This window comes from Tachypleus tridentatus, chromosome 4, assembly GCF_004210375.1.
Source record: "Tachypleus tridentatus isolate NWPU-2018 chromosome 4, ASM421037v1, whole genome shotgun sequence".
NCBI classification, from domain to species: domain Eukaryota; kingdom Metazoa; phylum Arthropoda; class Merostomata; order Xiphosura; family Limulidae; genus Tachypleus; species Tachypleus tridentatus.
This window is the reverse complement of record NC_134828.1, coordinates 95,687,991-95,706,927: the sequence shown is the minus strand read 5'-3', so window position 1 is coordinate 95,706,927 and position 18,937 is coordinate 95,687,991. Positions and strand designations below refer to the sequence as shown.

The 18,937-nt window shown below is 31.6% G+C and overlaps 1 protein-coding gene across 2 annotated transcripts in view; it reads left to right on the top strand.

Moving 5' to 3' along the window:
• The first annotated feature begins 2,534 nt into the window (after positions 1–2,534).
• LOC143249719 (neurotrimin-like) overlaps positions 2,535–18,937 on the top strand; it is a 171,685-nt gene continuing 155,282 nt past the window's right edge. Inside the window, exon 1 of one of the 2 annotated variants that reach the window (XM_076500035.1) lies at positions 2,535–3,090. In XM_076500035.1, coding sequence (XP_076356150.1) covers positions 2,958–3,090 — 133 coding nt within the window. In that variant the 5' untranslated portion in view covers positions 2,535–2,957. The remainder of the gene's footprint in view (positions 3,091–18,937) is intronic. The other variant, XM_076500034.1, reaches the window with a different exon arrangement.

Here is an 18,937-nt window from a genome sequence, read left to right as displayed (position 1 = left end):
GTGTTCTTGTGATAAATAAATGCTGATTAAACAACTTGAAATACTGTTTTCCAAAAGTGCTTTGTAATCTAACCGAACATAAACAGATAAAACGTAAGTGGACACTCATAAATGGATAAACCTAAGTATTATCATTAGCGTTCGTAAAAACTGATTGATAAAGAGTATACGCTTTTCGAAATCTATTATGAACAAATTATGTTACTCGAACATTGAACAAATACATAAAACCGATTATAAAAAACAAAAGTTATAATTATATTTTATTTAACTTGAGATGAAATACAGCCAATAACTGCACAATAAAATCTAATTATGCTGTTCTGTATGAGTTTAATTGTTTGGTGTTTTCGTTAGTGAATATATTAGACAAATAAGAAAAGAAAATTCTCAGATGAATCCATGAGTTCTTCCATTCCTTGATATGTCTGAACAATTGACAGCCCCATCAAGTCTGGAAGCAAACCAATCTAGAAGCCACGAAAACCAGGATTAAAATCATGTGGTGTAGACATTTCAACAAAGACCACAGATAAACTAAGCTCTAACCGAGTGACTAGAGAGGCGGATAATTCTTAATACGATAAAACTTAGTTTATTCTACAAAGGCTCAACAGCACGAGCGCTTTTCCTTGTACTTCCAGTTTCCGTTTTATAATGTCGCACGTTTTATCTTTAAAATTACTTTGCCTTGTTTTGTGATTTAACAAAACATTTACTCATAACACTCTGATAATAAGTATATTAAAAGCATGAGCAGAAATCTGCATAAAACTTAACTTTTCAACTATATTTAATTACAAAACGTTGTTTTATCATAAATAAATAAATTCATTTCTTAATAATAATAACACCACTAAACAAGGCAGAAAAAACAAAGATTTAGAACAATAACCAAATAAGGAGAATTACTAATTAAGAGTAAAAGGGAATTAACAACATTATACATAAAAAATGATGGAAATCCATTTAATGGTTACAATTCTAGATATAATGAAAATTATTTTCAGATATTTGCAAAGTAAGGGGGTTATATGAGTGTAGAGACAAAAAATAGATAATCACAGTATATAAATTTTTGTAAGATAACCAACTTTAATTTAAAAAAAAATATTTATTGAAGTAAAAATTCTATATTTGAGAAGTTGGCGAAACCATTGTTCTCTATTCGCCTCTTCACTAATATTACACTTCTGGTTTCTTTGTGTTGGTTTTTGTTCTTTCGGATCAGAAAAACTGCAGACTAAAATATTTTATAATTTTACATAAAATAGATCAGAATTTTTATGTGAACTAAAAATCAAACTGAATATTACCCATTAGAATGACTTATAATAATGTAAAATATTATTTGTAATAACGATCAAACTGGCAAGTGCCTCTTGTATAAACTGGCAAAGTGTCTTTTATTGTTTGTTTGTGTTGAATTTCGCACAAAGCTACACGAGGGCTATCTGGGCTAGCCGTCCCTAATTTAGCAGTGTAAGTGCAGAAGGAAAGCAACTAGTCATCACCATCTACCGTTAACTCCTGATCTACTCTTTTACCAACATATAGTGAGAGTGATCGTCATATTAAAACGCCCTCACAGCTGAAAGGGTGGTCATGTTTGGTGTGATGTGGATTCGAATTCTACCCCCCTCAGATTACGAGTCGAGCGCCCTAACCACCTGGAAATGCCAGGCCGTATCCTTTATTAATGGAATCTCAAACTTATAAAGAAATTAATCTGACTAAGTTTCTTTACATAAAAAAGATATTCTAATATCATAACATCTATATCAGGTGGGAACGTTAGGAAAGCTTAGGATATTTATTCCAACTTTCGTGGTTTTTAACATTTAGCCTATATAAAAAACTTTCAGAATGACTTAGAAAAAAAAAAAAAAGTACGTAAAATTGTTAGGTACGATTACTGCGCTATTTCGTCTTAGACCTTGTTTTAAAATGCTTCAAGTAACTTGAGTTTATAAAACTTCTTCTATAGAGTAGCTGCTCATTCCTAATAAGTTTATTATAACTTCTTAAACCTGATCTCAGCATAACACCACGTGATTTTAGTATACGTGATTTTAGTTTGATATATATATACGTCGATTTGTATTTCAAATGATTGTGTTTAACGCAGTAATAAAAATCGCATGTTTAGAATACCCTTCTTAAAATAAAGATAATGCTTATATTGTTTGTTTTTCTCTAAATTCATTAGTTAACTGTTTGTGATACACATAAGTTTCAAAGACTGAAATTCGCTGTTAAAAATACGATGGGTTTGATTACGTTTAGGATAATCTCACTTCCCACTTTTACCTGTTTGTAAAATCCAGTCCTGTGCATGGTCATATGCACATCACTGACTAATGGTTGACAAAAAAGTGTTTTAAATTACGGTCCCCTATTTGCTTGACAGAAACGAGATAATTGCTCCTCTATAGAAATTAAATACATAGAGAAAACAAACAGTCTAGTCTATGCTACCCTACATTATTACTGCGACATTGTACAAAATTGTCTTAATAAATACCTTAGCTTTTGGCAGACCTGCCTCTAGAGGGACAAGTGGGAAGCTAGCCAGATGACAGTCGCCGCACCCATCGAGGCTCGCGTCTTGATCACGTGACAAATACACGTGATTTAACTTCCATCTGCCGGCACCTTCCTCAGCAGTTCGGTTTCGTCCCGCACGCGATACTAGGCTAACAGCAGATGCATTGCGTATTAGAACAATTGTAGTCCTTCAGCTGCAATCAACCAGTGTCACAATCCTCATAGATTCATCAGTGTTGGTTGAGTTCGGAAGTGTATGAAAGCTCCAATGGGGTTTCGATCGGTTTCCAAATTCAAGGATCGTTAAATCGAAAGATTTATGCAAATAAAGTTAAAACAAATAATAGACAGTTAAACGTATGAACTCTGTGACAACTTGTACTTTCTTAACTTAAAACAATATAATCAAAATGCTGATGTTGCACAACTCGTTTTCTAGAGCTGTCTTCTCACCATCAACACTTGAGGCACTCTGTCTAGTACCTTCTCTACGATCTGGTTGTCAAGTTTGGCTTCGAGGATTAATAGCATGGATACTGACGGGTAGGTGCTAATACTGACTTCGTAAAAGTCTCTTACAGTATTTAGAAATTAAAAGTAACTTAACGTATTTGACAGTTAACGCATTGTTATTTCAATACAATTCTGGAAATAACCCAAAAGGTCAAATTTCAGTTTGCTAACTAATTCGTGATGCTAGAAATTATAAATGTACGAGTTAGGCTATGTCACCATACTTGTTATTTATAGAAAGTTTTCTAATACTTTTTACCGTGAAAAGTGAAGTTATTTTATTGTTTTCATTTTTATCTAATTCTAGTAACAATGAACCAGAAAGCATGGATCTATCATGTTGAGAATTACTTAAGTTACAACATTGAAGCTCTAATTAAGAAATTTAACACCTTTTCTAACAGTAATAGAGGTTAATTATTGATTTGTGAATCAAACGTACATTAAGTATATCAATTAGTAATGCTTTTATGAAGTGTATTATTTAAAATAAAATATAATTGAGGTTACGTACAAACTTTACTCACTAACTAGTAACTAAGTAATAGTCAGACTACATTTATGTTATAGAACATTTCTCTTTCTGTTAACTTAAAGTAAACACAGCGATAGGAAAGTAAGACTTTTCCGCAAAACACTCTTATGTTCAATGCTATATCTGTTACGGGATCCTTCTCTAAGTTGAGACGGCTCATGCCAGAGATGGAAGGGTTCATCTTTCACTGCTATGTGACTACGTCTGCCTGTGTGCGAGAAACGTTATTATAAATATAAAACAGAAAAAGAAAAAAATAAAGGTTTTTAAGTGTTTTGAAACAAATAACAGACCGTACTTTGTTCAAATATTTATCAGACTATTTAATTTAAACTACAAAAATTATGCAAGAGACTCGTTAACGCATACCGATATCCATATATATACTTTTTTGGGGTAGAAGATACAGGGATGTCAGAAATAGGGGAGGAATACAACTACTGTTACAGTAGATTTGCATTTTTTTAATACTAGGACTTTACACTTTATTGAGGACTAGCGAGACATTGTAACTACTATAAAAATAGCGCTCTAATCATGTTTATATGTTTCATTAAACCTTACATTTTGCTATTATAATCGAATAAAAGCAGGGAAAAATATTCAGATTTATTTTACGACTAGCGTCAGCACAAATTGATAGCATCAGACCACGAGTTTATTATTTCGAAGAAGACGCCTAAATAAAATTCTAACTACTATTAGACTGGTTGTAACTTCACTTTCATTTTTCAAATGAAGAAAATTTAGAAACAAGGTTTCATTAAGAGTGTGAATCCTAACTTAGAGAACTAACCAACAGGCATGTCTAAACTCAAATTTTGTTTCAAATGCTCACATCAACACTTTAGGATAATTTTTTATCTACGTACGTCGTGCTTTATATGAAAGCAATTAACATTCTAACAGTTTTGAGGCCCTCATTTGAACTAATTCTAATTATAATAAACACATCCTAACAGGCATTTACTAACCACAATATTGTGTTTTACTTTTCTATATTCTGATTTTATTAAATCATTAGAAATGTTTTTCTCTTGGCTTAAGATTATTTGTTCTAATTATTAACAGTTTCTAAACAAGTGGTCAACAGTAAGCAAATATAGTATTAAATTACTTAAATCTGTCAAAAACAGGACAGAGTTGGCCTTGTGGTGGATTTCTAGATTTCGGATTAGTTTTCGAAACCGTGAGATACCACAAACTTTTCTCCTCACTTTCAGTCGAGGGTTAAGTAAAGGGTCAGTTAATACCTTAACGTGAACGTTGTGTTGTACTTACTGTTGCTGAATGGTTTACTTACCTATGGTTAGTAGTTCATAAATAGGAAGACCTATTTGAGAGAAAAATAAAATGTAATGATATTTTTAATTAGTTAAGCCTATTTTTGTTTTGCTACACATAACGATGAGGTCGCTAGTGAAAACAAAAAAAAATATGCATTTAATATTTTTCTATCAGTTTCAGAACCTAGTCGTAACCTATGTATATATAGAGATGGTTTATCAATTGATCAAACATTTTCATTATCAAATTTATAAACCTTGCTGCTGTGAAATATATTTTTCTTAGCTTGTTGTCATACATAATTTAATGCTTCGAACCATTTAGAAACATTTAAACAACATTTTCAGTTTATTTTATGGAATAATGTCTAAACGTTGTAAAAAAAAAAATTAAGTACGATTCAAATAATGCAGAATGATTAACTAGTCTGGTCAGCTGGTCAGTAGTTATGAGTTTCACATACATTTCAGTTAAAGCAGTAATCCCAATCGGCAAAAATTATCAACAGTTGTTAAAACTAGATCGTGATGGAGGTGAAACTCACTTTGAAAATCAACCAGAAAACCAGAAACTTTAATCACTTGAATCTTCAGTGGAAGAACTCCGTTTCGGATCACTCCGCTCTAGTTAAACACTTGGTTATTAACTTCTTGATATACATGCGTACCTAAAATACGCTACACGGCTGTAATAGCGAAGGCGAACCATATGCGTCAATTTATACTCACGGTGTTGAACATATTTTTAAGGGTTTTAAATTTTTAAGAATTCGAACAATGAAGAAGTAACTATTAACACACTGAGATTACAGATGTATTTTTTTTATTTACATTTAAAATCGTTATGACGTACGATAGTGTTTGCGAATCTTTAAACATTACTGCTGTTCTTGTTATTTGGAAATATCTGATGAAACTACGCACCTTAAAGAAAGTTAAATGTTTAATTTGCTTTGAAATGAAAAACGACGCATTTATGAAAACCTGATTTAAATCAAATTCATTGATGAGTTGATTGCATCGAAAGACCTTTCATCATTTAAATTCATTAAAAGATGAATGAACAACGGAGGTCATGTAACTGGATAAATACATAACTGTCTTCAAGACTTAATTTTGCTACTCAAAGTGAACGATTTATCACGTGATGACAAGTGACCTTGAAGAAACGTCACTTTCGCTCTTCCTGTCTCCTAACCAAGCTACTCTATTTGTTTATTATCAAACTATCATTACTGACGTAGAAGTTATCACGAAACACACAATCCATGCTAAACAGAGAACAAGTCAGTTAAGAACAATGTTTATATAAATGGATACTGTATTTCCTTTTATTAGTATGACGACCATACTGACGGCTATAAAGCAGCTATGTCTGTCATGATTATTTTGCAAGGGAAAATAATTTACACCTTAGAATTGGCATTGATAACTAGGGTTAATGTCATTTGTAGATTTCATTACAAAGTATACCTTCATATTTTATTTCGATTTTAACTTTATGGTCGTTTCTATATTATATCTCTTCTAAATCAAAGAAGGCTACTGGAGATAACTTTCCAGTGTCTCTGCACGAAATTTTAAATATCGTAATCTGAAGGTCGCGGGTTCGAATCCCCTTCGTACCAAACATACTTGCTTTTTTAACAGTGAAGGCGTTATTATGTGCGATAAATCTCACTATTCGTTGATAAAAGAGTAGTCCAAGAGTTGGCGATGTGTGATGATGACTATCTACCTTCTAGTCTTACAAACCTAAATTAGGGACTGCTAGCGCATCTAGCCCTCGTGTATCTTTGCGTGAAATTCATAAAAGAAACAAAATCAAACACAGTATTATACTTTATCTTAATCCGAACAAAGTGTAAACATTTCAAGTTGAAATTAATATCTATTTGAGATTGTGGATATATTAAGTCGAATGTTTATAACAGCTTTATTTTTATTTAGCACATGAATTATATTCATAAACCTCCGACGCTTCCCTAAAGAGATTTGTTGATTTTACGTGTGTCCAGTGGCAGGTATTATAGTGTTTCTTATTTTCATAGCAAAGTTTCAATACCAATCCAATACGAAAAACAACATTTATTAATATGCTATTTATTTTATTTCTAGTTTCCTTGTACAAGTTAGCTTCAAGACTTGAACTCATAAATATCTCCATATACTTTGGAATACACTTTATTTCTTATTACAGAGTGTTCATAATTCTTTTTGCAGTATTGATAAAAACGACAGACTGAAACCAAAATTTCTTACGAAAATAATTTCACGAGTTAAGTTGAGACTCGAGAAATCGCTTGTAATAAAATTATTGAGAAAAGCCAGCAATTTGAATATTCTTATTTTTAGTTTTTGAATTTCAAGAGTTTAATCAGCTTTTCTATTTTTTAATGTGGGGTGAGACATTCATATTCATTCTGTTATAAGCTATATCTTTAATTTTGTAATATATTTGTTTGCTAGACGAAGCTGTAGGTCGTAATACTGGTGCTACTTTCTGAAAAACCTGGAACAAATGGAAAATTCTAAAAGATTTGACGACACGTTCTCTAATAAATTCCATGATAATTATAAATACAATATAGTTTTGAAGACTGTGCACTTGTTTTAAACTTTTTAAAATTGTTTTTAGTCGATAGAGCAACTTAGTCAGTGTTATGTTTTTCTCTTTTTTGTCGTTTTAGCCGTAAAGTGACACAAGTAAATTTATTCTGTAGTTAGTGTTTGAAATTAACGTTATCTTTAAATGTGGCCTACAGCTGTGTACAGTAAAAAAAATAATCGAAAACAGATATAAAGTAATTTGTTACACTTTACGTAGAATAGACTTTTAGCTATATGCGCAAATAATTTAAAATAATCTACCAATGAAAGAAAAACATTACAACAACGCAATTTAAAGGACATAACATTTGACTGCAATAAAAGTATAGGAATTTTTACGAGAGATATTTAGAGCGTTATTTTTTATTTGACTAAAGCAACTGAACGGAAAAACAAACCAAAATACGAAAGTACTCAGTTACAGGATCTTATATTAAATAACTCTCATACAAAACAAATTAAACTGTACTCCAATATACAATATTGTGAACTTTAAATGGAACGTTTAACAAAATAAAAGAGCCTGCCTCTTGATAAGTTCTCCTAAATCCGGATAAATAATTTTATTTCGTTTGTAACATATTTCTAACAAAATACACAGAAATATATAACGAAACTAACAGGTGTTTTAGTTGTATAACATTAATACAGTATAGGTTGTTGTTTTTTGAATTAAGCATAAAGCTACACAATGGGCTATCTCTGCTCTGCCCACCACGGGTATTAAAACCCGGATTTTAGCGTCGTAATTCCGCAGACATACCTCTGAGCCACTGAGGGGCTACAGTATAGGACTATTGGAACTGCATCAAAATCATTAAACCTTGAGGTTCTGATTAGTTCATTTTATTATGCTGGAATGATCTTAATAACTGGAATGTTTTTAGTGACTAAATTTCGGGGAACAATTAACAAGTAATGTGATTTATATTTCCATTCGTTTTTTTTATTTTTTGATGCAGTGATATAAATACATATATTTATTTAACGGAGTTCTATAATTATTATTCAGGTATTTTTTAAATCTTAACTATAGAATATGAACATGATCTATATTGGCCTTGTAAATACACTCTTTTTTTTCTATTTATGCCTCAAAGTGCTTATAAGCAAGTTCACGGTTTTATTGGTTACACCGTCCCAAATAATATTAGAATCGCAAATATACTACATACAAATAACGTGACCATCATTTTAGCTCACCTCACTAATTCCGACATCCTCTATGTATTTTACGAGGAAACTTTATGATTTTACTCGTTTGTCTAAATATTGTATAATGTAGCAGATACAAACGTAAGATAAATCAATATATTGATTTCACTGGTAATGAATGGTATAAAATAGTGGCAGGAACTTTAAAGTTACATAATATTTCAAAATTACTTTTGTTAACTTAGTCATACAATATATATTCGAAAAGTTGCTTAACAAAATGACGTTTCAACATTTTCGTGATTTTATTATTCATTTGAGTTTTTATTTAGCTTTGAGTTTAAACACTAAACTCAATTCTGGATGTTTGGGTAGCATTGATTGCTAATTTTCAAATCTTAACTTACAAATAATTTTGTTTTTTACCATAGTAATGCTATAAACAATTTCAAAAATATCCATAAACCTGTTTATTGAAAACTATGCAAAATACATTTTATTTCCTCAAGTAAGACATTTTTATGTTATGAACCGAGCTTCCCGATTGTGGAGAAAAGCACTCTGCACTTTGAGGCTGTGGGTGTTTCATTTATAAGACTGACACTATAATGTTACTGTTCGATTAGAATAGCACAAGAGAATTATGTTGAATAGCTACGGCATTCAATCTAGTCTATTAATTAAAGTTAAGGACGGTTATGCGCAAATATTCTTGCGTAACTTTTTATGTAGGTGAAAATGAGCTTTGATTATATGGAAAGTTAAATAATTCAAAACCATCGTTAAAAACTATGTTCGGTTGCAAACAATAATACCATACTACTTAAAAACACGGCCTGGTGAGTTAAGGCGTTCGACTCGTAATGTGAGGGTCGCAGGATCGAATCCCCGTCGCACCAAACATGCTCGCCCTTTCAGCCGTGGTGGCATTATAATGTTACGGTCAAACCCAATATTTGTTGGTAAAAGAGTAGTCCAAGAGTTGGCAGTGTGTGGTGATGACTAGCTGCCTTCCCTCTAGTCTTACACTGCTAAATTAGGGACGGCTAGCGCAGATAACCCTCGTGTAGCTTTGCGCTAAATTCAAAAACAAACAACCTATACAAGCAATAATACCACACTACTTAAAAACCATTGTTACAAGCAATAATACCATACAACTTAAAATACATTGGTTGAACAGGTGATAAAACTTGTGGCCAATTAATGAAGTTTTCATTGAAAATAGCTTTTCTTTTTTAGTCGCCAAAGTTAAGTAGCACATTTCGCAAATATGTTAACCACGTGATTTAGAAATATTGCTGCCAGTTTCAGTTTTGTTTTAACTGATTTATATAAGTCTCTAGGGGCATTTAAAGTAACTGTAGTAAAACTGTGAGGTTATATTGACGAGCTTAGTAAACTCGGTAACTAAAGCTTATATTCCCATACATTTTAACGGGATTTCATTTAAATTATAAACAACTGGATAGGGAAAATCGACCACAACTCCCATTAATCAAGCGAATAAGTTAGGCGTGTGTCACTAGCGAGTGAGGAACTTCAAAAGCATGGTTAACACTTTGGATATACTGTAATAGTAAGGATCAAATACAACTTTAAGAGCAGAAATAAAGAACCCAAAAGCTCGCGGTGGATGGTGATGACTAGTTTAGTTGTCTTTATACTAGGCTGTCAGTTCAAAATTAAGGAAAGCTATTTGAAGAAAGCCATTGTGTAACTTTCTGCAATAATTCTAAAAACAATAAACATCAACTCAATAAATTTCAAAGAATTCTGTCTTAATATATTGAATAGATAGGACGATGTGCTTTGCAGGTCACAATGTAGTTTCTTAGATCGAAGAAATTACACGGATATTTATTCATTTGTCCCATAGCCACGTAGAGATCTGATAAACGCTTGCCGTTTCTGTTAGTAGTGCCTTTCAGTAGCTTATCAGTATGTCTGAGGGCCTATTACACAAAAAATGTGAACTTCAATAGCCTTAGAGACAACCCGTTTTATAACTTAGTGGCGCTTCGCAACAGGCAAACTACTCATAGTTTCTTCTGGCGGAAGGGAAAATTATTTATACTGTAAAAACTTTATGAATTTTAATGAGTAGTCACTGATATAGTAATATATTGGTGGTTACTTAATATACGTTCTTAACAACGAGCTCCTGTTCAGACGTGTATCCTACCCAAATACATTTATTTCTTCGCTAATCACTAAAGTTATTATCTTATATTTATTTTATGGCATGCTTAGGATATCTTTATAATATAAAATGCTAGTTATTGATGTTTAGCTAGCTTACAAAATTTACAGTAGCAGAATGTCTTCTATTATTAAGGCATAGGAAACTGACAATTCTATATCAAACAAAGTTATGAATGACTAGCCTATCTTCAAAATTTTGAATTATTCTATCTTCTGAAAATTTCCTAGTTTCTGTAGTTAATTGTCGTTAATGAAAATATTGTATTTGTACTAAGCTAATTTTCCTAAAACACAGCTTTTCTAAGTACTGCGTAAAAATAATTTTTCGAACCGTGATTTACGACTGATTTAAAAGTCTGTTACGCTGGTACACTCTAACGTTTCGTTTTCAAAAAACCTTGGTTGAAAAATGTATACTTGAAAAGAAAAGGAAAACGTGTTAGAGGTTTGGAAGCAATATTTCAAATCGTTTTTTTTGCATATTGCTGAAAAATTATTGTATCTCCGGAGAACTAACTGTAATTTTTTTAAGACATGAACTCTACTTTCTTTAATATATAAACGAAAAAAACAGTATTTACTGAATTCAAAGTTATTGTTTTTACAATTTTTCCCAGTTCTTCATTTTATATAGTATATATGCTTGCATTTATATTATTAACCACTCGATTCCCAAGCGGATATATTAAATTTTAGAATTATATAAACTTTTGTTCGATAAGAGAAAGAGGTGCTTCCTACCCTGCTTGAGCTACTTCTATTAATAACTTGTATAACCTACTTATGCAAATTTTAATTTTAGTTAAACTTCAGATTATTTAAATGTCCATAGTCGCGCGTTGCTTCTTTGATTAACTTCATGAAAATGAACGGAAATGAGCATCAAAAGGTATATAGTTAACTACTGTATAAGTGTGAATACCACGAGCCCCCCCCCCCCAGAACAGCGGTAAGTCTACGGATTTAAAACGATAAAACTAGGGGGTTCGATTCCCCTCGGTGGACTCAGCAGATAGCATGATTTGGCTTTGCTATAAGAAAACACACAAATACACAGAATACTACATAATGCTAACAGTCTGAAACCATTCGTTGTTTAGTCCTATGAAATGAAAGTTTCCACAATACCATGCAAAATAAAATTTAAAAAAATAAGAAGTCTATAACATACAATGGGTGTATAGATGATTCTCAATTCAAGTAGTTTCTGCATTAATATTTAGAGGTGCAAGTAAATATCATTTGTACGTTTATTACAACTACATAATATTGCTCAAACAGAAGGATGAATATCAGATTTAAATGTTGCATTCAGTACTAATTATTAGAAAACCAATTTATTTCTCGTCACGTATCTTGCATAGTCAAATAAACACCAGATGATTAAGAATTAACTTTAACTTATTCGTAGAGCTGTTAATATTAGTCGATTTCAAACCACTTTTCAACAGAAATATAGATAATAGCAGTAATCAACGCAGAAAGACTTATCTGTTTTGCTACACAGATCTATACGCACTCCCGTGTTACACAAATAAGTTCGAAATATAGTTTTCTGTATCAAACAATTGCAGCTTTTATCACAGTTAGGTGTACCAGATATAATAGTGTTACATCTAAAGGTAAAATATAATAGCTGCTTCATAAAGTATTAATTATCCATAAATTAAACAGTGTTATCGTTAGATATTATTACCTGATGCTTTCACATTGTTACCATTACTTTATATCTATACTTAAGAAATCCATCCGAATAACTAGTTAGTGACATTACGCGAAATTTTATTGTTTCACTTAGATGTCTAAAGTTTATTTACTTTTCTGGTTTGTGGTGGTAAAATATTAGGTATATTTCACAAAATTGCCCTATTATGCCTATTGAAATTGGATTATTAAACAACCATCTTGCCTTTTCCATGATTATCCCTTAATATTCATAGGATATGTTAAAGCTTTAAACTGACTGTGAAGAAAGTTCCAAAGAACTTGAGACTAGTATGGGCTTTTACATTTGAATTAAAACTCTGGGAGAGAAATGTATTGGATTACAGATCTGTTTGTGATTATAAGTTAACAACACACAATATTTGCCACCTATTTTGTAAGAATAAAATATATGTTTAAATGCTTTGATGTCGTTCCGTATAAAATTTCTGTAGAAAGGGATTTAAATCTCTCATTGACGTAACAAAAATAGTTTTTATGGACTGATATATTATGACTTTCAATGCACCGTCAGCAGTATTTCGAAATTGGCTACATGTGCTTTTGTGGTTAGTTTCTTGCGTGGCTCGCTGAGTTTGCGTGCGTTCTGTGAGAAGCGTAATCAAACACACGGCTTGAGGTATTCATTTCCGTTAGTGCCTGTACGTACACTACTCATACTATTGTGTAGCGATGTGATTTGTTTTCAAGTGGCTTAACTTGTATGGTGAGGTATCATTGCTAAGTAAAGGTAGGATGCTATAACAAAAACCAAGTGCGCAACACCTCGTTTACTTTCATTTTGTGACTGGTTGACAAGCAAAATATAAATGTAACTTTTACATAGGTTTACGTTTAATAATTCCATCCTTAACGAATAATATTTATTATCCTTGTTAAGTGCATACTGTTTGCCTCAAATATGCAACTTCTGAAACATATAGCTCTCATTTATTCTGTTTTAACAAGGCTTAACGGAAAGCATTTCCTAGAAATTTTACTATAAAAATACTTCTTTTTCTGGCCACCATTGCTGTGTGTGTTTCTTTTATTAAACGAATAATAAATATTGTTCGTTTCTTAAGTAGGCTTTTGTACAGAATTTTATATTGCTTAGAACGTTAATCACAAAAGAAATCCCAAGGATTTAAGGAAGCTTTTCTGAGACTGAATTGTAAAAATAAAACGACGTGGTTTCCTAGGTATTGAAATTCAAGGAAAGGTCGAATTTTTTACACAGTTTAAAGTGTTGTCTAGATTTCCTTATGACATCTCTTAATAAGATATCCTGACATTTTTATTTGAGTTATTTGTACCTTTTTTACTCATATTACTTGCTGTAGAATACAGAAACCCAAAATTTGTGTTCATGAAATAAGTTTGTTACCATTACATCTAAGTTTATTACATTATTGCAACTTCCCATAAGAAATGTAAAACTGATAGAAAAAATATTAAATGTTTTAGAGAGCGAACCAAAGAAGTGATTTCAATCACAAAGTTAAATACGTCATTACGGAGTAATAATAAATACCTGTGTTTTTGCTTTTAAAACATAACTTCTATTGAACTGTTAAACCTAATGCTACTACAACCATTGATCGAAACAATGAAAGTTCTTTGATATTAGAATGTTGTACTTATTTATTACAGTTTCCTAATTTATTTCATCAAATAAGATAAACATCTTTACACAGGTAGATTTATTCTAAATCTATTCTGATTTTTTTGTCCACCGCTGTGACAGCGGTATGTCTTCGGATTTACAATACTAAAATCAGGGGCTCGATTCCCCTCGGTGAACTCAGCAGATAGTCTGATGTGGCTTTGCTATAAAGAAAACACACACACACTAATTCTTTAATTTTCAACAAATACGAATAAACTAGCATTTTAAAATGTGTACTAAATATGGATTAACTCATTGCTATTCTAGTCTCGTTATTTTGTTGTTATAATAAATATAATATGCTCGTATAATATTTTAATACGTTTAAGAATGGTTCTTAAAGTAAAAAAAAAACTGTAACTGATTGTATGTTATAAAACTGATGGTTTAATTATTCTAGTTGTTCTCAACTCACAATATACTCAGAAGGAAAGAAATAAAAAACATTTCCATTTAAAATTAGATTCATTTTATAATGCGCAGTCTAAACTAACAATATTGTCCTATTCTTTCAAGCCCTTTATGTACAATAGCTAACTAGTTTGTTTTTTATATTTAAGTTACTACAAATACTTTACTATGCCTGGGTGATTTTCTTTTTATTTTGCTTAATTATATCATATTTCTAGTCATTTTTGTTGGCGTGAGTCTAAATTACCACTTGAAAGACAAAAGATAATCAAGTTTTTATTCCAACACTAAGTAGTTTAGAGTGAACGTGGCTCTACCCTATATCAGTGTGAGCGTCTCGTGTAGGCTGATCAGAGTATGTTCACAATGATTCACACTCTTTGCTATCTAAACGGTGTACACATTAGGTTTTATTCAGATAAGTATGTTTGAAAAATTTTAAAGTACCAGTATCATGCAGTGTGCACTCTATACTGATGTAGCAGACGTATGTATTTTACATTTCTGTGATTTAAAAGTTACGCATTGCGTATATTTTATACGAAACCTTGTACATGCATTGTTCCTAAAATTTTACTGTTCAGATCATACATCAAACGACCAATAAACAGTTTGCTATGTTAACTTTAGTTATATGAGGGCTTTCTCATTAGTGTAACCTGAAGCTGATACGACATTACATGTTGTTTTTTCAAAGTTTATTTGTAAAAGTAACAAGTAGTCTTCAGTATTTCTTTTCTAGCTGCTGTAGAATACAGAAAACATGTAATTTATTGCATATGCGATCATTCGATACACTAACTGTTCAAATCTCTGCTTTTCGCCGATACAAGAGACAGAGAGAGGAAAAGGAAAGGAGTAAGCAATCTTAATAACGACGCAACTCAGTAACAAAATTCACAGTTATTGCCAAGCAGAGCAGGTGATGTCATCTCGGTTGGTGGAAAATTAAATCTTTGGGTAACCGAAAGTGACACTCTCATAACTTTTATTCAGGCTACGTTTCCTTTGACATAACGGAAATACGTTGGAGCTTTGGGAGCTAGATACCCTTCTGTATCCTTCCTCTCAGTTGCTCCGTCATATATATTTGTAAGAAGAAGAGATTACTAACTGTTATTGAGAAGTCTATCCATAACCAGATGTTATTGTTCTTGCGGTGAAATGAGACTGAATCGAAGATATCACGAACGTGTTGAATCAGAATGTTGTATCATTTAAAAAACATTTGATGCAAAATCAAATAGTGCCATCCTTTGAATCACTAAAGGATAAACGTTCGATTCCCTAAATTGTTTGTTTTGATTTGTACATAATTATAGTTAATCGTGTGCTATTTTAAAAGCTAAATTTTGTCGTACGAATACGATGAAAAGTTAACAGATTTTCGATTAAATAAAATTTATAAACCGAATAAAAGTTTAGAGAGATTTTAAGACATAATTATTAAGATATAATTAGTGTCAAAAGGGCAAAATTCTTTTTATTGGCATTTCTTCTTTTAAAATTACATTGAAGGCCGTATATTGTAAATTGATGACTTATTAGCAATAACCAAAGATTGATATTTTATTTCTATTGTTATATTAAACACTTGACGCACGATTAGGTAACAGTTTCGAGATGTGGTTGGAGATGTGCATTTTTGAATGATAAAAGCAACTGCTTCAGTTTTCGAAATCGTCATAATTTGCTACACTTCTATAATCAAAGTTAAATTCGATATTTATTGAACTGTATAAACAACGTCAAATATTAATTAAAAGAGCTTTGGAAGATAAGTAATAAAACATGAAAGTTTGATGTTTTGTTTTTATTGTATATACTTATTTTGTTGTCAATGTTTTAAAGGGTCACACTTGTTGGAAAATTATTTCAATTTTACCTCCAGTGACAAGTATCCAGCCCCCCCTCCCCTTGTAGCACAACAGTATGTCTACGGATTCATACCGTTAAAATCCGGGTTTCGATACCTGTGGTGGGCAGAACAAAGAACGCCCATTGTGTAGCTTTCTGACAAGTATCAAAGTTTAAACATCTTATCTATACACGCAATAATTCTTGCAACTCCAGATCAATATTATAAGCTTAGTACATCAACTACGCCCTCTATAGGTAAGAAAAATATATTTAGTTGGAATATTAAAAACAAGTTGTATGAATCTAAATTAAAAGTGATTATATATCAATGAAACAACTTATATATAACAAACTAACAATAAATATTTAATGCCATAATTCAACGCATAAGGAAATGAAAATATATGGTGATTACAATGGTCATTACTTCTTGAATTAACAATATTTCTTCGGCAGTAATCCCAAAACCTCTAGTTAAATTCATTTAATGAAACTTTCTGTCTAAATCATTCCAATATTGAGATAGAAAAAATATTGCTAAGAAATTAATAAAAAATCATGATTTTTATATACTTAAATCACTGCACTTTCACAGTGGAATAAATCTGCCAAATTACTAGTTATACACAGTCATTAACTTCCGCAGCTCTCCTTATTCTTATAACACATTTAGAACCAGTGGCAGATACTACTGACACAATTTGGACATTTTTATTTTAGTGTACACCTTTTTCTCTAGCATGGTTACGTTGAACATACCTATGTTTCGTGATACGTTTCAAGCAGTTTAGATATACATATATACATACCTAGTGAAAAGGGCGTGTTAAATAGTTTTTATTAACCGGCTATTTCATGTAATTTGTATTATATGACTCATGCTGTAAAGCTTCAACACACTCGAATACTCCTGTAACACTTGAAATACTTTTAAAGATGTAATATGATGGTTGGATGAATATCCTTTATACTAATGATATATTATAAGTTATTACAATTAGCTGTTGTGTTTAAACATATATTTAGCTTTATGTGCTTACTAAGAGAGATTGGTTTTTCACATTATACTTTATTTAAAGCTTTAGTAAGTAGATAGCTTTAACATAGAAAAAAGATAATAATTTGGAATATAAATTTACTTCACAGAAGTTCACTAATTTAAAACAAGTTATCAGCTTGTTGTATGTTTGTTCGTTTTGGAATTTCCCACAAAGCTACTCAAAAGCTCTCTGCGCTAACCATCTCTAACTTAGCAGTGTAAGACTACAAGAAAGCTTGCTAATCATCACCACCCACCGCTAACTCTTGGGTTAGTATTTTACTAACGAATAGTGGGATTGACCACTATTATAACACACCCACAGCTCAAAGGGCGAGCAGTTTGGTGTGACGAAGATCGAACCCGCGAGCCTCAGAGTACAAATTGAGTGCCCTAACCACCTTTTCATGCAAGGCCCAAAGTAGTAGTATATCGACTGTATATAAATTTGTCCAATTATAACCATTGTTTCTGAAAGAATATATATTATAACTTTAAAAGACTTGGTGACAATATCGATTAAATACAAAGCTTCATCTTTTGTTTTATTTATATTTTTACTGTATTGTTTATATATATCGAGCCTTTCAGATGAAAGACTTAAAACTTTCTTTGAAGTGCTGATTCGATCATTGACATAGAAACTGTCAACGAAATCTAGAAGATAAGACTAATCACCGAATAACACGAAGCAATTATCGCCACTGCAGACACAGTGTTTGTTTGTGTGTGTTTTTTTCCAAAGAAAGTGTGCTTTTCGTTGAGGCGGAAAACGTTTACTTACAAACAAATAACTATTAGTATATTAAACATTAGGTGAAAATGCCAGCATAATAAATTTTCGCACAAAGCTCTCGCCTTGCTCAAATATAATGAAGTAATCAGCAAAAATAAAATAAAAGATGCTAGGACATTCTCAGTATCACTGACTGTTTATAATATTTGAGTTTTCTGCTTGACAAGAGAAGTATACGTTTCTGATTTATATTTTTAGATTTGTCCCAATACAACAATAGTTTATTCTGAAAAGCAAAATTTTATTGGTTTATGTAACATACAATTTGTTTTGAAATTTAGCACAAAGCTACACAATGAATTACTTGCACTCTGTCCACGACGGAATCTAAACTTGATTGCTAGCATTTATTCTGAAAAGCAAAATTTTATTGGTTTATGTAACATACAATTTGTTTTGAAGTTTAGCACAAAGCTACACAATGAACTACTTGCACTCTGTCCACGACGGAATCGAAACTTGATTACTAGCATTGTGAGACCGCAGACATATCGCTGTACCACTGGGATGCTGTAGCAAATACAAAGAAAATGAAAAGTAAATTTGGTCATTCTGGGTACTAAGCCAGTTTACTCGTACCCAGTGTATGTTTGATCGATAAAAATTG